Source organism: Accipiter gentilis, chromosome 3 (assembly GCF_929443795.1).
Source record: "Accipiter gentilis chromosome 3, bAccGen1.1, whole genome shotgun sequence".
NCBI lineage: Eukaryota > Metazoa > Chordata > Aves > Accipitriformes > Accipitridae > Astur > Astur gentilis.
Genome location: NC_064882.1, coordinates 45,636,107 through 45,658,291, shown reverse-complemented (window position 1 = coordinate 45,658,291; position 22,185 = coordinate 45,636,107). Strand labels below are relative to the sequence as shown.

At 46.8% G+C, this 22,185-nt stretch overlaps 1 protein-coding gene across 2 annotated transcripts; it reads left to right on the top strand.

Annotated features, from left to right (window-relative positions):
- Positions 1–44: 44 nt before the first annotated feature.
- On the top strand, positions 45–20,081 carry PANK2 (pantothenate kinase 2). Of its 2 annotated transcripts, XM_049791613.1 has the most exons (7): positions 45–381; positions 10,528–10,880; positions 11,943–12,196; positions 13,198–13,374; positions 13,631–13,754; positions 16,223–16,348; positions 16,812–20,081. In XM_049791613.1, the coding sequence occupies exons 1-7, from the start codon at positions 135–137 to the stop codon at positions 16,860–16,862; spliced, it is 1,332 nt and encodes a 443-aa protein (XP_049647570.1). In that variant the 5' UTR covers positions 45–134; the 3' UTR covers positions 16,863–20,081. The 2 variants fall into 2 exon arrangements, with proteins under 2 accessions (XP_049647570.1, XP_049647580.1); XM_049791623.1 differs by lacking the exon at positions 45–381 and having other exon boundaries at positions 10,597–10,737.
- The last annotated feature ends 2,104 nt before the right edge of the window (positions 20,082–22,185 follow it).

Genomic DNA, 22,185 nt, shown 5'->3' with positions numbered 1-22,185 from the left:
CGGCGCGGGCGGGGGGGGCGCGGGGGGACCGTTTGGCGCAGGCGCGCTGGAGGCGGTGGCTGCGGCGGTGGCGGCCGTGAGGAGAGCTGAGGGGCGGCGGGGCGGGCGGCCCATGGGGCCGGGCCGCGCTGCGGATGGAGCCGCTGCGAAATGGCGGCGGCGCGGAGGAGAAGCCGCCGCGGCGGCGGGGAGGAGGAGGAGGAGGAGGAGGAGGCGGGGGGACGGGACCGGGACCGGACGGCGGACCCCCGCGGCGGCGGAGCAGCGGTGGTGGTGGCGGCGGCGGGGCGGGCGTTGACAGCGCGGCGGGGCCGCAGCCCCGCGAACGGGGCGGCTCCGTCAGCCGGCAGCGACGGGACTCGGTCCGCAAGAACCGCCCGCGTGAGTGGCGGCGGGGGCGGGGGCGGCGGGGTCTGCGGCGGGGGCGGGGCTTGAGCCGGGAGGGGCGGGGCCGAGGGGGGGTTAACGGGTGGTGGCGGGGAAGGGGCGGGGCTGTGATGGGTGGGGCCGGGGTGGGGCGGGGTCAGGAGGGTGGGGTGGGGCTGGGGGAAGGGGGCTCCTGAATGGGGAGGCGGGGGGGGATGTGGGGATACTGGGACAGCACGGTGGCGAATGATGGGCCCGGCATGGCCGGTTTGGGGGCAGCACGGTGGGGACAGGGTGGGGTGGTGACATGGGCCCAGCGTGCCCAGTTTGGGGACAGGACCGTGGGGTGGTGACGTGGGCCCAGCGTGCCCAGTTTGGGGACAGCACCGTGGGGTGGTGACGTGGGCCCAGCGTGCCCAGTTTGGGGACAGCACCGTGGGGTGGTGACGTGGGCCCAGCGTGCCCAGTTTGGGGACAGCACCGTGGGGTGGTGACGTGGGCCCAGCGTGCCCAGTTTGGGGACAGCACTGTGGGGTGGTGACGTGGGCCCAGCGTGCCCAGTTTGGGGACAGCACCGTGGGGTGGTGACGCGGGCCCAGCATGGCCAGTTTGGGGACAGGACCGTGGGGTGGTGACGCGGGCCCAGCGTGCCCAGTTTGGGGACAGGACCGTGGGGTGGTGACGTGGGCCCAGCATGGCCAGTTTGGGGACAGGACCGTGGGGTGGTGACGTGGGCCCAGCGTGCCCAGTTTGGGGACAGGACTGTGGGGTGGTGACATGGGCCCAGCATGGTGGGGACAGGGTGGGACAGTGACACAGGCCCAGCATGGCCAGTTTGGGGACAGCACCGTGGGGACGGGGTGAGACAGTGACAGTGGGCCCAGCATGGCCAGTTTGGGGACAGCACGGTGGGGACAGGGTGGGACAGTGACAGGGGCTCACCAGGCTGGGGCGGAGGGTGGGACAAGCTGAGCCACAAGAGCTCAGGGGGATTGAGGGTGAGATGGCGCCTGGCCTGGTGGGGCAGGACGCAGAGGTTGGGGCTGTGGTGGGTGCTGAGGTGCCCCAGTTGGGGAGCTTGGACCAGAGAGGGAGGGAAGGTCGCTGGTGAGGACACAGAGGGCGAGGGAAAGGAGACAGAAGGACAGACGGAGGGGCCAGTGCGTGCAGCCAGAGCCAGGGGCGAGGGCTGGGTGGCTGGACTGGTAACTGGTAGAAGAAAAGCAATGGAGAGCAAAGAGAGTGGCGCAAATTTTGGGAGAGGAGAGCCCCGCGGGTTTGGCTGGGATTGGGCACAGGCCAAAGCGGGCTGTGTAAGGAAAAAACCTGTCCCTTGAACCACGTTTTTCAACGCAGTGCCAGAAACGGTCCGTGGAGTGAGTTAGGTGCAAAATGGATGGCAGCCTTCATTTTGGCAGCAGCAGGAGCTGCCGTTCAGGTGGCTATGGCTGGTGACTTACTTCAGCCATGTTTGAAGTGGAACTGAGTGATTATTGCTTTACTTGTGCTGGAGTCCTTCCTGTTGGAAGGAAATTGCCATACCCTGAAAATGAGATAGCATCAATGTAGTTCCCCGTTGCCTGCACAGCTATTAAAAGGATGTCAGCAAATGAGTCCAGGCTGAAAACAGGAATCAAAATTGTCGTGCATCTCATGGCAAGACCCGGTCTGTTGGCTGTCAATGCTAAGACGTTATTGTTAGTGTATTAATGTAATGTGTCTTAAACAGCGTTCTTTCTCTTTTATTTTTGGTTGCGGGAAAAAAAGGAAGCTTCTCTTTTGCCTTGTCTTAGTGTGGAAAAACTGGAATTATATATCAAAAGACCTTTGAAGACATTTACTGAACTGGATGCTGCTTGCGTTACTAATTCCAGGCGAGTGCAGCTCAGCAATGCTAATGTAGTGTCAGCGTGGCTGCGCTAACCTGCACTCTCTTTGCCTCTCCCTTCCTTTCATTTCCAGATCGTGCTGGATTACAGGAGTGATCCTGCACCAGGAAATGACTGTAAAGTTAATGTTAAATAACTGAGGTGACTGTGGGGGTTTCGCTTGCTGAGGAATTAATAAGATGAAAGAGAAATTTAGCAGAGGGGTGTAATGGCACTAGTAGCAGCAAGCATCCTCGCGATTTAGATGCAGCAAAACCTACTTTGTATGTGAAAGTCCGCTTGTGTGGCTGTTGTTCTAAGGAAAGCACAGCAAAACCTACCGATGGGAGCTGTGGGGTTATTAATTAGAGACATGCTAGTTAAGAGGTTGCAGCCAGCTGTAGGGAAATGTAGGAGATCTCTGGTGTGAAAATTAGGGTGGACTTAGATAGAGCTATGCATTAGGTGATTATACTTTTCTGCCTTGCTCGGGGGCAGTTTCTGTCTTTTATGGAAAATGTAGATTGAAGTTGGCTGTTGAGGTTCTGGTTCGTTGCGGTAAAGTTAAATGCTGACACTGGTGTGGGATACTTTTAGGAAAAAAGGTGTCCTGGTAGCTTCCAAGACAGGATTTGGATCCAGTTTGGAAGGTCAGTGTAGTATGATTCGGGATTACAGCATAGCCTGTCTTTCCTAAATGATTTTTGTGATAATTGGAAGAGAAATGTGCTGGAGCAAGTACATCCCTTAATAGGGACAACGTCTGATGTCAGAGTCAATTACGTTTTGAAGTTAAAATGCTCGATCCCACCTTAAGGAAGATTCAAGCAAGCCTAAATGAAAGCAAACCGCTTAATGGGCGTCTGATCAAAAATGTCCTACTTTAGCTCCCACTTGTCTGCTGCTGGTATGTGGCAAACAAGCTCAGTGACCTTGAGGCTTGTCTTGCCTGCCTGTGCTGGCAGATGCCCTGGCAGATGAGTCCTGCTTCCCCAGGAATGAAAGGATTTCAGCGGGCTGTGGTTCAAGCTCGTGATCTTTCTTCATTTGTAGTCGTCTGTCTGTACCCGTAATGTGCAGCGAGGGCTGTTTCACTGCAGAGGTCGGGGAAGGTCTGGGAACGAGGGGAATTAGATTGGATGTATCTGAAATAACCTGACCTGCAGCAGTCCAACCGATGTCCGAGCTGTGTGCCTTCGTGCGTCTCGGGCTATTAAATGTTTCTTGGTGCACTTCATAGGAACTGAAGAGCTTTACTGCAGACCGTGCAACCGTGATTTTCAGTATGTCACAGGCAAAAGGAGGAGGAGTCAAGGACGCTGCTGCCCTCAGAAGGGAGCGAGAAGAGTCCCTGAAAACGTTGTGAAGCAGAGATTTGTTGAAGTTCCTAGCTGCTTTGGAGTATTAAGTTGGTGGGGTGTGAAGGGGAGCTTGACAGGGTTATTCGTGCAGGTGGAAATGATAATACAGAAAAAGCTTTGTCAGCTCCAGAGGCAATAGAGAAGAATTCCTTTCTGGTAATGACTTATTGGTACCATTATTGAAATCTACACTTGCAAACTGAACTGGAAATAGCCCAGATGAGAAAAGAGGATGTTCACATTTACATTTGCTTTAATGTAACCATGAGATACTGAATGCCTTGCTGTGGGTGGGGTTAAGTGCCAGGCATAAAACCAATAATGACCAGATCATAATGAGCAGGGGAGTATTTTTTGTAACGAATCTTCCTTATGGTAAGAGAAATAGGTCAGCGATTCAGTTCATCAGCTTCCCCACTTTTCACCTTCCCCTACTCTCTCCTGGCTCTCCTGTGCTGCTGCACCGCTCTTCTGCTCCTTCCTGAAAACCCGGTTTCCTTGGAAGAGATGAGTTCAGGTTATTTCCCTGGGTATGCTTCTCCTTTCTGTAGTTTGTTTGTTAGCTCTCTGAAAAAAAAAAAAAAAATTAGCTTTTTTTTTGATGCTTTTGCCAGGCGTCATCCATAATGTTTCACTGTTTGACAAAAGGGGAGGGGAAGTAAGGTACCTAAAGTGTATTTGTATTGTAGGTTATTAATGAATTCCAAAAGAAAGCCTATACCTAAATTGTCAAGAAGAGCATCCTGCAAATAGTTTCTAAAAATGTATGTGTGTATGGTTAAAAAAAAAAAAAGAAAAAAGCATGTCCTCATCCATTCTGTAGTCCTTTCAACTGATACCTTTTTTTTTTTAAAGTTTTAGTATCTCTTATCAGAATCATGCAAAGACATAATGTACACATTGCTTTAAATTCTCAGTATACACCGTATCCAAGTAGAGGTACAAATAAAATACTGTTTTGGCAGCTCCTTTGCAGTACATAATGTAAGCTTTGATTTCTGAATACCTTTTCATATTTTGGAATTGTGTATGAAATGTGAATTCCTAGCAGAGCCTATTTTTAGAGATGGGAGGATATGTAGACTTAGTGTCGCTTTATACTAACTGCTGATGAATTTTTTTTTTCCCCAGCTGTAAAATTTCCATCATGGTATAACAATATTAAAATATAATGTTGAATATTTTAGAGTAAGCGTAGAGATGCTGTCATACGCTCAACTAAATCGTCAGTCTTCATTGCTCTGCAGGCTAATCTTTTTAGCTTCTGATATAATTGGCTCATAACTTAAGGATCAGTCTGAAATGCAACTTGAGCTGCTTGTCGTATAAAGAAAATCCACCGCAGAGATCTTTAATTATATCGCCTCTTTCATCTTGACACTTCTACAGCTTTCAGAATAAGTCTGTTGTGGGTTTTTTATTTATATAGTGTCCGATTTTATAAAGTAATTTACATAACAAATAAAGGCATTATATTTTTCTTGCCCCAAGGAGCTTGCAGTCTCACTCTGAAAGGGATTTGAAGATGAAGGGAGGGTGGCAGCTCTTGCTGTGGGAACACATAGTATCCTTCAGCTTTTCTGTGTTAGTACCAGCTGTAAGCCCTTAACTTTGTTTGCAGACTGCTCTTTTGTTTGCTGTTGCGTATCCATAGATCTTTCTGTTAGAAGAAGGTTTATTTTTAAGACAAAGAGCTGTATGTACGTTGTGTGTATGAAAATGTATGTGTAGAGCTGCTTTTTAAAAGTGTCTATGCTAAGGGAAAACAATTGTCAGGCCAAAAGATGAACAATTTTTTTTCTTGGGGGAAAAAATTGCTTTAAGAGACTTTATAACTGCTGTTGCAGTGTGTTGCATTAGGGAAGCAAATATTGAAAATAAGTCTCATCGTTGTGTGCCTGATCTACTGAGCGGTGCCACAATTTTACCAGTTCCTTAAGTCACCTTCTTTGTACCCTTGCTACTTTTCATGCTGAATACGGTTGGATTTATTTTTTGTCTTTTTGTCTTACACAATGTTTGAGAGTGGGCTAAGTGGCTGTCATCGTGCTAACAAACAAAGTAATGTAGAGAGTTTCTTTAAGGAAAGAGACTGCAGAAGGTTTTGAACGAAGGGCAGTCCTGCCTTTGAGAAGAGGATTTCCTGCCTTTCTTGTAAATGTCCAGGTACCCGGCGAGAGACTAAACACACTTCCCAGAAGGTGCTGGGCAGGAGGAGAGTCCAGAGGTTTGCACCGCGGTGCTTCTGCAATGCTCTGCCTACGGGTTTCTCGTCCTCCCCGTCGTTCTCTGGCTGGTGAGCGCTTGGAAAGGAGAGACCCGTGCGAGGCTCTTTCCCAGCACGGAGAGCTCCAAGTAGCAGCGGGGAGGTGGTGCAGAGAGGCAGCGTTTGCGTTTTCTGCCTCAGCCGTTAAAACTGGCGTTTTCTTGCGCTGGTTATTTCAGCAGAACCTTCTGACTGAGAAAAATCAGCCTCCGGGCTGCCCAAAGGCTCCTGGATGCCACCAGTTCTTACGCTGCTCTAGATCTGCCGTCTTCTGCGGCAGCTCTGCTGGAAAAAACGCTTCGGAGGCTTAAGAGGGAAAGATCTTTGGATGGCTTTCAACTGCACTGTAGATGCTGGGAAAAATCAGTGTTTTAAGAGAACTCTCAGTAGCAGATGGTGATGGCGTTCGTCCAAGAGAGCTTCCTCCTTCCTCCCTTTGAAGGCATGGGTTTTTCTAGTGCTCAGATATGGAAGAGCTGTCGCTGCCCTGCATGTTCGTGTTGGCTGACTTCCTGTCAGCGGGAGGAAAAAAACCCTCCGTTCTACATGTCGCTGAAATAATTTCCTCCTCTTGTTTGTGTGCCACGCCCCTTTCCCACAAAAACGGGTTTATAGGGGGAGTTTTGTCCGTGCCCCAAATTATTTGAGTACTCTCTGCAGGTTTTACTGAACAGAAAAATCCTTTACAGTCTGGTGAAGGAGCACTTAATTTTGAGCTAGCACGCTTCTTCCCTGGATTCTTAACCTGTGGCTGGGATGTATATAATGAGAGATCCATAATTAAGAATCATTTGGTTTAAGTTAATTACCTTAATAGGCTGTCTTTCAGAATTTATCCCTGGTGACTTACTGAAGGTATAGCCGAGCTGTTGGCAGATGGAGAACACCAGCTGCTCCGTGCAGAGGTTTTCTGCAGCTGGTGCTGCACGGGTGGGTGAAGCCAGCTCTGGTCTGAGGCTATGTCCCTCCACAGGGCGCTGGATGCTCTTTTTGGGACAGCTGGGATTTAGCGGGGCCAGTGCTGAGCGAAGACCAGTAAGCCCTGGACCCAACCTGGCTGCAGTTTACACCCAGCTCTGCAGGCATCATTCCTGTTTCCCCGTTAGCCATGTCTTCTGGTGGGTCAGACAATGGATAACTGGTGTGGTTTAACCCCACGCTTGATGTTCTGCTGGTTCAGTGGCAACTATAGCAACAGCAGGATAAAAAACAAATTTATATATATAAAAAAATTGAAGGTCTTGAGGGCACTGAGAGTAAGCTGGGATGAAGTTTATAAGGAGCTGCTGTATTTTTTTTGTGACTAGGAAAGCTTCTAGACTGAAGGACTGACTTGGTGATTGTCATGCCCTAAAATCTGGAAGGTTCGTGTTCCTGAATGTAGGAGTTTGGTGTGTGAACTTCACAACCAACGTTAAAATGAACTAGTGTTACTCTACTGAACAAGTGTGTGTACTGCCAGCTGAGTGTCTACTCTGAAGTGGAAGCCCGTTAGCTTGTGACAAAGCAGCCCCTATGGCATTTTCAGTTACGTGCCTTCAGTGGGGCACCAAGCCTTAGGTTTTTGGATACCTTTCTGCTGCACCCCAATGAGGGCATCTCCAAGATCCTTGCTCTCTCTCCTACCCTATGCTCTCTAGATTTTTACCCTTGCGTAGCCTGGCAAAGTGAGGTTGGGGAGAGGATTGCTGTCTCTAAATATCAGGGTGGGGATGCTTTAAAAAAAAAAAAAAAAAAAGTGCAGGCTTTATAATGCAGAAAAAAAATTGCATGTCCCAACAGGAACAAATATATTCCAGAAGTCAAAAGGAGGTTTCCCAGCACCAGGACAGGAGCTTTCGGGAACCAATCCCTTCGTCAGAGCAGAGATGACAAAGCAGCTGAGTGCTTTTAAGAGTGGGAAATTTGTGAAAAGGGAGCCCAAGATGTCAGTGACCGCAACAGAGAGGAGAAGACTTTGCTGAGTAACATGGGAAGCCTCTTCCTGTTCCTTTTCTTGCGTAGAGCTTGTTAGTTTTCCAACAGAGTTTAAGCAGTATTGAAAAGCACAGTGCATGTGGGGAAACTGGTTTTAGTGATCCTGTACATAAATTGGGTATTTAAGTAGAGCGGTCTTTACCAGTTCCAGTCACTGGAGGGACTGGAGCAGCAGCAGAAGGCTCTGGTTTGGCTGCCAATGCCCTATTTTTACCTGCATGACGTCGATGGTATTTTTATTGCTTCTTCTCTCAATAGCAGAGCATGATCCTTGTTCAAAGCATTTTTCTGTGGTAGTTAGTTGATAAATCTGGGACTTCATTCAAACAAAGGCAGAACACTTGCGGGCGGTGGGATGTCCTATTCTGCCGTTAGTATGGGAACTGCTGACTGACGGATGTATATGACATATTGGAGCTGGCTTTAATATGGCATTAGGGGGGCCTGTGTACGCGTTTTTAGGTTTAAGGTGTCAGGAAGAGCAAGTGAGTGAAGCAAGTGGATGCTTGGTGGGTTTTGTTTTCTGCCCTGGTGCCTGCCGTGCCGACGTAGAGCGTCCATCTCCCTGATGGAGCGGTCATGGTCTCTGTCACTGCTGTTGCCACACTCCTCCACGACAAGGCCCTTTCTTTTGGGGGTACAGAAATCCTGGAGTTTGTCCTCCCTGCCTTTCCCTTCACTTATACTCTGGGGTCTTGGACTCCCCTTCTCGTGAGGGTGCTCCTCCTCCTGGTGTGGTGTCCCTGGGGATATGGCTCTCCTGATGTTACGTGATAAGGCCCAGGCAGCCAACATTCCTCTCTTGAGAACTAACTTTAATTTAGCTACAGTAAAGTTTTCTTGAAGGAGTCTTGAAATCACATACATATGCTAAACTTTTCTCCAAGTAAAGCACTTAGTAGACTTTCCATCCTGAAATGCTGATACAGTTTGCAATTCTGAATTCTGGAGTGTGGAATAAGAAATTGTCATGAAAAAAGTCCTTGAATTGCTCCTGCTTTCTCTCTCCGTTGGACTGTGATTCAAATTTGTCTCTCCCTCATTCATGAATAGTTATTTTTATGTCTGTTCTTGTTTGAAGTAAATGCATTAGAAATAGAGAGTGATTGGGATTTGGATGTGCCTCCTAAAATAGAGTTTGCATCTTCTTCCAAGATTTCTTTTGGTGATGGTTGGGGGTGGCCTCTATGTAAATATATAAAAATAGCTCGGTGGTTTAAAAATAACGTGGGTAACTGATGGCTCTAGCAGCTCTTGGGGAACTGTGATGCTCTAAAAGGGGCTGTTTTACCTCCGCTCTGTACAGCAACCAAGTTAACCCACCGAGCAGAGAATACCTCGTCTTCAAACATGTGCTTGCCTGTCGGGTTTGTGGCTTTTCAAAGATCGTTTTCTTTCGGAGTGAGTTCCCCTCCTGTCCCTGAGTTGTTTTCTTTGCTGTTCGGCTTTCTTAAGTGCTGCCTCTGGGTATTTGGGTATTGCCCTCTGACTGCTTAGTGCTCCTGCAGCTCCGGTGGCGGGGCCTCGGCGTGCATCTCCTGCGCTGCTGGGACGGGGGGGATGCGGGACGTGCTCTTGCTTGGCAGTTCTGCGGTCTGGGGGTGGCTGCTGCCGCTTCCCTGAGTTTAACCGGAGGGATACCGGCTTTCAAGTGGCGGTAGGAACAAAGGCTTCTTCGTGTCGCACGCTCATCTGTCTGCAGATAAGCAAACGTATTTTGCAAAAATAACAGTAGCATGTTATCATGCCTGTGTCTGACATGTAAGAATTTTACTAAAACCTGAGATCCTTCTTTCCAGAGGAATGTTAGTAACATCTACGCCGCATTCAGGTTTATTTTCTAAACATTCCTTTTTTTATTTTTGGAAAAAAGCGTAAGAGTTTAATCCTACTGCCATAAGCCATAACATGTGGCTACATTTTTCTCTTTGCTCTGGAGCCCATGTATCTTGTTAGCTCTAGCCTATCCTTTAGCTCATTAATGGTAATATTAATCTGTTCCAGTTCTCAGCTCTAATCGCAGATTCCATCTGATCAGGGTTTTCTCTTGATCTTTTCCAAGAAGCTCATTATCTAATACAGCTGTAAATGTTGCTGGGCCTGACACTAATGCATATTTTGTACCATGGGGGAATTTGACTAATAAAATAATCCAATTAGACATTTGTTTTTGTCTCCCTGGGGCATCTTAGATTACTTGTCTACCTCAGTTATGTGTTGTAATTAGTTAACGTTTGTACATCCCTTTGATGTAAAAGCACTGGTATTATCTTTGGCTCTGGCTCTGAATCAGAACTTTATAAAATAGCTGGGGATTAAAATTGCGGCAGCATCAGGCGGGTGTATGGATACTGTCAGACCAGAGCTGTGTGTATCTTCAGTGCTGCATGGTGGTGGTGTAAGTATTTTGATTATTGCATATCAAATGTTGGGAGCTCCTGAACAGGAGGTATCTCAGAACAGGAGTCGTGCTCATGTGCAGAGGAGTCTCAGCCGTACTTGTCAAAGGCAGACCAGACTGCTAACGTTTCTTTCTTTGTTTTCCAGTTGAAAATGAACAGATCAAATAGGCCTGCATTTTGCAGTCCCTAGAGAATTGCATTAATTAATTCAGTTTATAACTATTTTGCTGGTGGTATGACAGTATCATGCCCTGTTTCTTTTTCTTTTTTTTTCCTCCTCTTTTTAGTCTTTCCTTGGTTTGGCTTGGATATTGGAGGGACCTTGGTCAAACTTGTTTATTTTGAACCAAAGGACATCACTGCTGAAGAGGAGGAGGAGGAAGTGGAAAATCTCAAAAGCATCCGCAAATACCTGACATCAAATGTAGCCTATGGATCTACAGGCATTCGGGATGTGCACCTTGAACTAAAGGACCTTACCCTGTGTGGACGTAAAGGCAATCTGCACTTTATACGCTTTCCTACTCATGACATGCCTGCTTTTATTCAAATGGGAAGCGAAAAACACTTCTCAAGCCTCCATACTACCTTATGTGCCACGGGAGGTGGAGCGTACAAATTTGAGCAGGACTTTCGCACAGTATGCATTTTTGGCTTCTATATGATTAGGATCTGGTAGTGAATTTTTTTAAAAGCTTAAAACTAGAAAACTTTCTCTGCAGACTCTAAAACTTCTCTAAATCTTAGCTTTGGAAGAGTGTACCTAACTCAAATTAAGCTTGATTCAGGAAACAGCATGTGGAGTCAAGTTCACATCTCCAAATTAGGATACTTTCTTTCCTGAAAGTGCATGTAACATTCCTTTAACTCTAAAATTATTCACTAACTTACATGGTGTGTGCTCTTACAAGACTTTCTCTGTGTTGTTAATCTCTGATTATGGTGATCTCAGTCTTGTGGGTTTTTTCCCACATTGCTGTCTTTCACATGCTTAACATTTGTTTTATTGTTCCTTTGCTCATGTGGTGTCATTTCTAACACACGTGTGAGTGAGCTGACTGAGGTTCAGTGAAATTTGGTGGTAAATAAACTGAAAGGAGGTTAGTAGTTGGGATTTGACATCATCATGTGGCTTCATTATAAGTTTGATTCTTGTTCGTAAGTGAAAAACATGTGTGATAAATACTTTGGTTAACCAGGGCTTGAAAAAATGCACCAAATAAAGAGGCTTTTTTTGCAGTCGAGGCAGTGACATGAGGGGAAAACGATTTCATAACTTCCTTTTTTTGTGTGTTTTTGGGCATGGGTTTGGGGGGATTTTTTTTTTTATTTTTTTTTTTGGTCAAACAGTTAATTCCCTTCTCATTTTTCGTTGCTTTTCATGCTCAGTCAGGTCCTAAATCAGGCCCGTGGAATTTGATGGGATCCTTTTAGCATCCATCTGTAGATCCTGTTGTTCGATTCCCTCCTCTCTCATGTCTGCACACTTTAGGGCTGGGGTAGTTGGCAGTCTGTGTGTGTGGAGAAAGATGGAGCCCTCCTGTGATCTGTACTTCTTTCTCAGCCACTACAGGGAGTAATGGAGATAGCTGAATTTAGCTGGCAGGGAATGCATTTTTCTAGCCCTGAGCATAAACACTTGAGATCCCTAGCTACTTCTTGAGTATTCTTCTTTACTTTTTTTTTTTTTTTTTTCCGCCAGATGGGTGACCTTCAGCTTTGTAAGCTAGATGAACTCGATTGCCTTATTAAAGGAGTTTTGTACATTGATTCAGTTGGATTCAATGGACATTCAGAGTGCTACTATTTTGAAAACCCGACGGATGCTGAAAGATGTCAGAAGCTCCCATTCAACTTGGAGAATCCGTATCCTCTCCTTTTGGTGAACATTGGCTCAGGGGTCAGCATTCTGGCTGTGTATTCAAAAGAAAACTATAAACGGGTAACGGGCACCAGGTGAGTGCTGTGTGGAGGTAAACTGAGTTTTATTTTAGAGTGTGGAATGCATTTCTGCATTGTAGATGACATTTTCAGGGACAAGCTGCAATAAAGGTGGTGAGTTGAATGACCGAGCTCCTGCTTTTACTGCAGTCCCTTACCTCTGCCAACAAAGATCCCTTCTGGAAAAGAGAATCTGAATTTCATGTTTTGGTCTCTTTACTGCAGCCAGTCTCTTTAGCAGCTGTTTTTTCAGTTGCCCTGCTGCAGAAATTAAAGTGTTTTATTTGCCATCAGAGAGATCCCATAGTTTGAGGTTATCCCAAATATACTCCTAATGATCATGTTAACAACTGTTAGCTTTGATCCTAGCAGTAGAGGTTTGCATCCTGACTTCCAAAAGTTACCTTGTTTTTGGTGGAAGGGTGGTGGCACGGCAGTAATTCTCCAGACAGTTGCTGGAGTGCTGCAGCTCGCCTTCTTGAAGATGTGGCTCTTGTTGCCAGGAAAAGCCAAAGAGCTCTGTGGCTTTAAGCTTTCCTGAATTTCCTGAAAGTTAGCAATAATAATAAAAAAACCCCTCACAGTACAGATCTCACTCTTACTATACATCATTCTTGGCATGTGTGCACAGTAAAGTGAACAGGACGTAGTTTTTTCTCCTAAATTTTGAATAGCTGTGCCCTAATGCTCCAGTTATCCCTCAGGACTAATACTCATTTTGACTTCTCTGAGCGCTGGGAAGAAGGTGGATATTGTAAAATAAGAAAATAAATTTCTCATTTAGAAACATGCCCTCTGCAGAAGGCTGTAAGTTATTTGAAAGTAACAGATTTAAAGAAAACTGCTGCTCTTCCAAGATTGCTGTCACTGCGAAGAAAAGAAGCTGAAGGAATGGGGCAACCTGAGCTAACCCAGATGCGTAGCTGAGTAATCCGAGCTTTCAGTGAATGAGCCATTTTCTTTCTCTGTGCCTTTAGAAGCAAGGCGGGTGACTTTCATTTTGCTTTATATTGCAGCCTTGGAGGGGGAACCTTTTTTGGTCTCTGCTGCCTTCTTACTGGTTGTTCCACCTTTGAAGAGGCCCTAGAGATGGCATCCCATGGGGACAGTACCAAAGTGGACAAACTAGTGCGGGACATTTATGGAGGAGACTACGAGCGATTTGGATTGCCAGGCTGGGCTGTAGCATCCAGGTAATGACTTCACTGATTCTGATTTTTATTTTCACTAGAGATTCTGCAAGGATGAAAAACTGGATTTACATGTCTTAGGAGAGGTACCATTCCTTCTGCTGTTCTGTTTTAACAGATCTAAATTACCGATAGCAATGCTTTTTAAAATTAAAAATAAATACTTCCAAGATGAATTGCTTTGGCTAAATTAGCGGTTCCCATTTTCTCCTGGAATTCTGATGCAAATGGACCTTTAACTCAAAATCTGTCTTTACAGCTTTGGAAACATGATGAGCAAGGAGAAGCGGGAATCTGTCAGCAAAGAGGACCTTGCGAAGGCTACTTTAATAACCATCACTAATAACATCGGCTCCATAGCACGGATGTGTGCGCTTAATGAGGTATTAAGGGGAAATGTGTTTCATTGCTTCCTGTCTGAAGCATCACTTGTGTGCTACTGTCACGCAGTATCTCTCTTTCTCTGCATACGCTTCTGTAGATGCGTGTTCGTACTCATCTTTTTGGATGTTCAGTAAGTTGTAATCCGCTCAGTTTAGGTTCTTCAGTAAATTTTGTCCTTGCTCGTCTGTGTAGTTTGAGCCAGACCATTGTGCTGTGAACTGAAGAGCTGTGAATGAGTTAGGGGTTGGCTGTTGGTCTCATTAGGTCCTCTGCTTGGTCAGGAGTTCAACAACTTCTCTGCAGTGGTTTGAGGAACGGTAGGTGTGCGATAAACTACAGCTCCTGGGACCGCTGAGAGAGAAGGAACGGTGGGGCAGAGGGGCGTAGAGGCTGGATGTCTTTCCTATGTTGTTTTTACGAGTTGCTCTCGATTTCTCGGTCAGGCCCCACCACTTCCACGGCCGTTCCTGTATCTTTGTGCTTTCAGCTTCTTTACAGTGCTGCCTTGTTGCATTCATGTCAAGCAGCATTGTACAGGGCTATGAAAGAACAGAGACATGCTCTCCACTCCGTTCTGAGCCTGTTCCTATGGGATGAGCTAACAGGGTGAAGCATCCTCCTGGCTCCTTTTACTGTTGGCAGATGCTCACTATTTACCTTCATTTACTGCTGAAACTAGGCAAGACATATTATAAACAGTCTTGCCCACAATACGTCTGCTGAGCTCTCACTCTAGAGTACACAGCTGAATGCAAAGAGGATGCTGAATAGTTAGGGGGAAACATTAATGAGTGTGGGTATGGAAGGAAAATCCGTAGAAGGGCGTGAGTGAAGGAGCAGATGGGACTTGATCCTGATTCCTTGGTAAAAGGAGGAACTGAAAATTACTTTCTTGCTGGAGAAAAGAAAGCTTCGGAGTTCATCACTTGGCTCAGGAGAACTATTTTAGGATTGAAAATTTGGCTAGAAGTCTGATTTAAATCCAAAATATCACTACTTGGTTGGTCTTTTCCTTTCATTCAGAGTTGTGTTGATTATAGGTTTATAATTCTTTTTTTTTTTTTTCTTTCCCCCACCCCCAGAGTAACAGTAGAGAGCCATTCAGCTTTTTTAATGATGAGTCAAAGGCCAGAGTTGGGGGCAGAGAGAGTAGATGGCACTTGATGATCAGTGCTCCTAGCCAGTGTAAGGATCTCATAGTGAAAAATCAACCATTCTATTCAAATTCCTAAGCTAGAAAGGCTGTAGTTAGATCTGTGGGTTTCCGGGTAGTGTGGAAGAGTCTGAAAAACAGCCTGTCTTAAAATGACCTGGCTGGTACTGCTTTCTGACAGAATTGTGGATGTTTATAATGTTCTGCAGATCTTGCCTGACACTTTCAGCAGTTATTTCATAGAATCATAGAATCGTTAAGGTTGGAAAAGACCTTTATGATCATCGAGTCCAACCGTAAACCCAACACTGCCAAGCCCACCACTAAACCCTGTCCCTAAGCACCACATCTACACGTCTTTTAAATACCTCCAGGGATGGTGACTCCACCACTTCCCTGGGCAGCCTGTGCCAATGCTTGACAACCCTTTAGGTGAAGAAATTTTTCCTAAAATCCAATCTAAACCTTCCCTGGTGCAACTTGAGGACATTTCCTTTCGTCCTATCACTAGTTACTTGATAGAAGAGACCAGCACCTACCTGGCTACACCCTCCTTTCAGGTAGTTGTAGGGAGCGATAAGGTCTCCCCTCAGCCTCCTCCTTTTCTCCAGACTAAACAACCCCAGTTCCCTCAGCCGCCCCTCGTAAGACTTGTGCTCCAGGCCCCTCACCACCTTTGCTGCCCATCGGCACCTCAAGGTCTTTCTCGTAGTGAGGGGCCCAAAACTGAACACAGTATTTGAGGTGCAGCCTCACCAGTGCTGAGTACAGTTCTATTTTTTTTGTCTTTCGATGTAGTCTCTGGCTGCTCCCAGTGCAGTTCCTGACCATCTCAGTGCACCTTTCTGGTCTCACCTTGCTGTTCTGAACTGTCTCTTGCTGCTGCCAGACCCCAAGCCGACTCAGTGTGGTCTCTTGTTTGCAGATTATCTCTTTTGGGTCCAATTTCAAAATTCTAAATTCAGAAAGCTGCAAGTGGATTATAACTCTTCTCTCTGCAGCTCCCATCCCCACTCACCAAGGCAGTTACACTCCTGATCTCCCAGGAGCAGCTATTTGGGGTGATGCAGTTTCTCTGAATCTGGTTGCTTTAGTGTTGACTGCTGATTTCCCTCTGCTTTTAGCTGGTTGTTTTTTCATCAAGTCTCAGTGGAAAATGTATTTGAAAAGCTGAATATGCTGTGCCTTTTTAAAAGGCACTATAAGCGTAACTTTTTTTCTTCTTACTCTAAGGTGGGGTTTTCATTGTTGCAAGCAGAAAATGGAATTTAGCTTTAATGTTCCTTTTTTATTTTTTCCCCTTAATACTTGCAGAACATTAATCGAGTGGTGTTCGTTGGCAATTTCCTTCGGATCAATACAATCTCGATGAGGCTTCTGGCATATGCTTTGGACTACTGGTCGAAGGGACAGTTAAAAGCACTTTTCTTGGAACATGAGGTGAAATTAACTTTTCAAATTTATTTTGTCTCATGTCAAAATGCAAATCCTTCAAACACTCTGGAAACAGCCATGTGGAGTCTGTAGCTGTTGATGATACATATTGTGCAGGAGCATCCCAGTGCTTTGTTACTACAGCCACAGTTACAGCAATGCCCAGTGTAGGGTCAGAAAAAACATATATATTGTTCCAGTAGCTGATATCAGAACTGTTTACTACCAATTTCATCTTGCTTGTGAACTTTCTTTTAAGACTATTGACAGTATAGAGGATTCTGTGCAGTTCTGCTTCCCAATACAGCGATTATAGTTAGAATCTATTTTGTAATGTACCTACCTATAGTTATTTCTTTCCACTGTCCTTTATAAGTTTTTAAAATTACACCGTATGTGTAATATTGTTTTTGTGTCAGGTGTGTGCCCATGTTTCAGTTTTTAATATATATTTCTGTCTTCTCTTCAGGGTTATTTTGGTGCAGTCGGTGCTCTTCTGGAACTCCTGGATTCAGCCTAATTCCATGCAGATTCTGTACGTTGGACCTACGAAGTTGTGGCACTTCCTGGGTCACTAAGCCCAAGTTTCGCTTTAAAACATCTGTTCACTGACTGTTAAACTAATTGTGTGTGACCTAATCAGAAAAGGAAAGGACTGTTGTGTTTCTGTCTGTAAAGAGTTGAAACCAATCTTCGATTACAACACAGGTTTGTTTAAAAGGAGTATATATGCAAATGTACTGTCCGAAGGTGGTGGTTCTATCTGGAACATCTGTAGGGCATTCAGTCACATCAAACAGCCCTTTTTATGTAGTCTTTTCCATGTTTAGTGGTGGTGACAAAATAGATGTGCACTCTATTCCTTCCATCAAGATTCCTTCGAGTGCTGAATGTCTACCCAGTTCACAGTTTATAGAGTTCAGCTGCAGCGTTTTGTGTTCCGCAAACGAAAGGCATCGTGTTCACATTGTGCTGTTAATTGTCTGTAAAGGGGAAAGAATATCAGCACAGCCCTGGCGCGTAAAAAACATACGGACCACTTCTGTCTCCTCTGAACCCTACAGTGGCCTGTCAAACACCATTGTGCTGTCAGTAAGGCTTTATTCCTGTTACCGCAGCTTCTTATCTATGTATACAAGAGACGAAAGGTAAGGCACAAATCCTGTGTCTCGAGTTGATTCCGATTTCAGCCTGTGTAACACTTATGTACAGACCACAGTACCCTTTGGGGTATGCCATAGTGCTGGCATAGTGTTGGGAGTGTCTGTCAACCTCTGACTTTGAGATCTGCTAAAAGCAATTTTGAGGATGAAGTAATGTGGTGGTGGTGGGGGGGGTTGTTTGTTTGGGTTTTTTTTTTTCTCTGTGTAAAACTTGGCTGCATATAACTATACCAAAGAGATTATTATTTTTTTTTCAGTCATACACTTGGCATCTTCTCTGTAATGTTCCATTTTACATTTATAAACTGCTAAACTACTTTGGTTTCCGGGGGAACCTCTCCTTCCCATATGCATGCTGTGCTCTCCTCTGCTTTCTCTGTGCGTGCCGTCTTGCATACAGCCTGCAAACTGGGTCGCTGCAGTCTGGAACCCTTAAAGACGCTGCGCTCTCAGGATGCGGATTTAGAAATGGCTCACTGCGCACTGAATAGATGCTGATAGCAGGCAGCAGTTTAAAAAAGAAAAGCAGCACGTGCACTGTTTGTAATCTGCCCACCCTTCCTCCTGTCTCTGCCTTGCTCTGCTCTTTGTAGAAATTCTTCCCAGGCTTGGACCTCACATTATGAAATGAAGATGATCTCTATCGTGTTCTCTTGGCCGTGCTACTAGCATCAGTTATTGCAGTGTAACTGCACTCCAGTCAGGGAGTGTAGAAAAAAGCTGCTTTTCTGAAAAGCCATCTGCACCTTCCCTTGATGATGTAAGCTAAACGGAGATACTACTTCAGTGTTCTCTGCAATACAGTGCTCTGGCTTTCCAGCTGAGCAGCTCAGCTGTATGTAGAAGCCATCCTTCCGTGAGCAAGCTGAAGCAGCCTTTTGTGGAAACGCAAGCGCGGACCAGTTCAGTTCATACTCGTTGGAATGGCTGTCGTCCTGGCTCGAACACATCTTTTAAGGTCACGGTTTCTTTCCAGAGAAGTTGATTTTCAGCTCTCTGATCCCGATGCACCTTTTGATGACTGATCACAGCGCTGGACAGCCTGTGCTGGTTCAGTAACTTGCAGTTTGGCCGCAATAACGTGCAGTAGAGGTGCAGGAGCAGCACAGCAAATCGTGTCCAGCTCTACCTGTTGCTGCAGCCCGAGATCCGAGTACTCACAAGGTGCTCCACAGCTCGCTGGGTTTGTTGCACGCTACCGGCCCCTCTTTTGGGCCTGAAAAGGGAAGAAACTACAAATCTGGGAGACGTACTCTGCTAGGTTAGATGTTTCTGTTTCTGTCAAAGCCTGTGCTGTCAGCTCTGCTGGGTAAGTGTTCCAGACAACAGACCCAGCATAAAACAAGGCATTTTCTCAACTTCAGTTAACCGTGGGCCTGGAACTTACTGAATACATCCAGTAATTTGAGAACAACAATAAAATAGGGGGAGAAAAAGGGAGTAGTGTTCACATGAAAGGTAATCTTTGCTGTGTGCTGTCTGTGGAAGACAGTTTGTGTGCTTTTCCTGCTGTATAGTGCAGGTTTCAGCTGTATCCCACTCCGCGTTCAATTTAACGTGGTACTTTCAGAGGTGAGGGGTTGGAGCAGGATAACACAGAATCAATCGTAGTGTGGTTTGGGTTGGAAGGGACCTTAAAGATCACCTAGTTCCAACCCCCCTGCCATGATCAGGGACACCTTCACTAGTCCAGGTTGCTCAGAGCCCCGTCCAACTTGGCCTGGAACGCTTCCAGGGATGGGGCAGCCACAGCTTCTCTGGACAAATGGCACCTGAGCCCTGATTTATTCTTCATTTCTTGTGAAATCACACAAAAGATAACCCTAAGCAGGTGTATTAAAAAACCTCCACTTCCCAATTGCTGGTTTTCTAGACTTGATTTAACTCTTTCTCTACCATATAAAAGGTAGCACATGGCACACAGCCGGCTGCCATTTCGGCCAGGTCACCCACCCTTCACAGTCAAAACTTGGGCCCCGGTTTGACTCATGGAAAAGAAACAGAAACACACTTCGGCTTTTTGAAATGCCCTTGTGCCCAGGACCCACTTCGCTCCTTGGTGTAATACTTCAGTGATGTGCTGGGCTGCTGCGGGCTTATCAGCTTTAATTAGTCCTGGGGGTTTTATACAGCCCACATCCGTGTGGGGAGGGTGTGTAATCCTCCTCTGAATCCTAACGTACAGGACGGCTGGTTGTTTTTTTAATAGCAGTAGGCTTTGGGAGCTGAAGACCGACGGAAGGAAGGAGCCACCTCCAAATGATTTTGTTACGCAGAGGGAAGCTGTGGAGAGCAGAGAAGCCCCCGCAGCCTGCAAGAAATCCCTGACCTGAGGTGCTGGAGTAGGTGCCCGGCTGGTGTCCCTGGGAGCAGCATCCCGTGGGTTTTCTTCTCCCTGTTCGTTCTGCGCGCTTGTGTGTGTTAACACCTTTTTTTTTTTTCCCCTGTGGATTTTGAGTAGATCCTGTGTGGTCATGTCCAACACCAAAGTCCTTGATGTATTGTACTTTTTTGTAAATTTTTTTTGTTGTTGTTCTTGTTAATAAAATATTACAGTTATTTTTATATACTTGAAACTTTTCTCTTGTTTGCTTCTTGTCTCGTTCTTCCTAGCTAGGGAGCAAAGGGGTGAATGTTGATCTGAACGGGTGTCAAGAACATGCTGGTGAAAGAGGTGTAAATGAGCCCTTTCAGTTGATTTTAGGAACGTATTAAAAATAGCTGTCGGCAATCCTCGATTACTCTTCACTCCCTGCCTGTTCTGGTCTCTGGAAATCAGTTGCATTTCAAAGCATGTTCATGGAGGGGGGGGGGGGGGGGAAGGTAGTAAAAATTCAGTATTTGCCTGTTGCTGGTAATGAGGATCCCTTCTCGATGCTCAGTCCCATCCCCAGCAGGTTCCTTAAAACCAGGTCTGACTTAAACCTGAACACTGGCACGGGTCTGTGCTGCTGGGAGAAGGTGGATTTCTGCACGACTGGGGCTGGGGCTGGGCTTATTTCTGCAGCTCGGCTTCAAAGCCCCGAGGCTTTCTGAGGGATGTGACGTGGCTTTTTTTAGCAGCAGCAGGCTCCCAGCACCGGTAAGTCCAGCGAGGAGGCTGGTTCTAGCATCATTCCAGGGCAAATTGCAGCATTTTAGGGTTTGGTGAAAGACTTCTTCGGGGGTAGGTGATGATCGGTGGCCCTTTAACGTATGGATGACGTGACTTGGATTGGAGGTGGAAGCAAGGCGTCTCTCCAGAGCAGGAACCGTGGGATGGAAGCAACAAAAATAATTGTGATTTGTGCGTCTTGCTTCTAGATCCAGACCGCGGCTCGGCCAGACCCTCTGCTGCTTTGTCCCACCGGTGGGAATCTCCACCCAGCGAGCTCTCCATGCCTGTGGACTTGTCAGGAGCTTCCAGAAGATGACTAGGAGGGCAGTGAGAAGGTGGTTCCTCATGTTTCCTTCTGGAGAAGTTGAAGAACAATCTCCAGGTGGGACCAAACCCCCCAGCACCCAGCTCTGGGGGGTGCAGCCAGCACTAGAGGGCAGCAGCCCTCTGCACTGGGCAGGGACCGGGGTGGGGGGGGGGACACACAGCAGGACAGGGGGACAGCAGGACTGGGCAAGGTGGGAGCCCTGCTTCCTCCACACCAGATTTCTGCAGGGATGGCAACTTGGGATGGCCCCAGCTAAGCAACCCATCACGGGGAAAGGCAGCGGGGGGGTGAGATTTGAGAGGAGGAAAAGGGGATTTTTTTTTTTTTTTTTTTTCCCTGCCCATTTCGTGAAGCCTGGAGGAAAAGCGTGGGTGAAACGAGGCGAGGAGATGGGGAATCAAGCTGGACCCCAGGAAATCCCGTGGCGTGGAGGCTGGGAGCTGAACTCCTCCGAATCCCGTGGCCGGTGGGAGGTTGGCCTTAGTCCAGCCGGGTCTCGTCCCGGGGAGCCCCTGCCCACGGGCTGGGGTTTGGCCTGGGAAGGTTGTTTGGAGGAGAAACCTCCAGGCCCTGCCCGGGATGTACGAAATTCCCCCTCGGCCGGGGATTTCCAAGCGCGCGTGGGGCAGCGAGCCAGCCCCGCTGGGGTGGGTGCCGATTTCCCTGATCCGGCACCGGCTGGGAGCAAATCTCCGCTCCGGGCCCAAGGGATGTTGCTGGTGCTGGAGGGAGACACGGAGAATGGGATCCCCCCCCCCCCCCACCCCCAAACCAGCCCATTTTCCAGCTCCCTCTTGCAGAAAGGGCTGGAGCCGGAGGTGGGACAGTGGGTCCCAGCCCCACTGGGGACAATCCCGGGATGACACAGGGCTGAGCAATGAGGGATGCTCCCGTTTTCCCATGGGAGGACAGACACTCCCCCCCCAACCCTGTCCCGTAGCCGAGGTCTCCCAAGTGGAACCCCCCCCTTGCAAACACACCCCTGCTTCCAAAACCTGCTTTTATTTACATTTCAAGTCAAATCACATGCAAACTGTTGTGTTTTTTTTTTCTTTCCTCGTTTTTCCTTAAGAATAGTGTGATTAGCAAAAAAGACGCATTATTAGAATTTTAAAATAGCAATTAAATATACAAAAATATAGCTTACAAAAAAAAAAAAAACAACCCCCAAAAAACAGCGAACGTTTTAAAAAATATTCTGCTGCAGAATTTGTAGTGTACAAACACGTCTATGAGGCTCCACGCTCCATAAACA

Coding starts and splice junctions, on each gene's coding strand:
- PANK2 (XM_049791613.1), top strand. CDS start 135: ATGGAGCCGCTGCGAAATGGCGGCGGCGCGGAGGAGAAGCCGCCGCGG. Junction 13,755..16,222: donor GGATGTGTGCGCTTAATGAG/GTATTAAGGGGA, acceptor TAATACTTGCAG/AACATTAATCGAGTGGTGTT. Junction 16,349..16,811: donor CACTTTTCTTGGAACATGAG/GTGAAATTAACT, acceptor TCTTCTCTTCAG/GGTTATTTTGGTGCAGTCGG.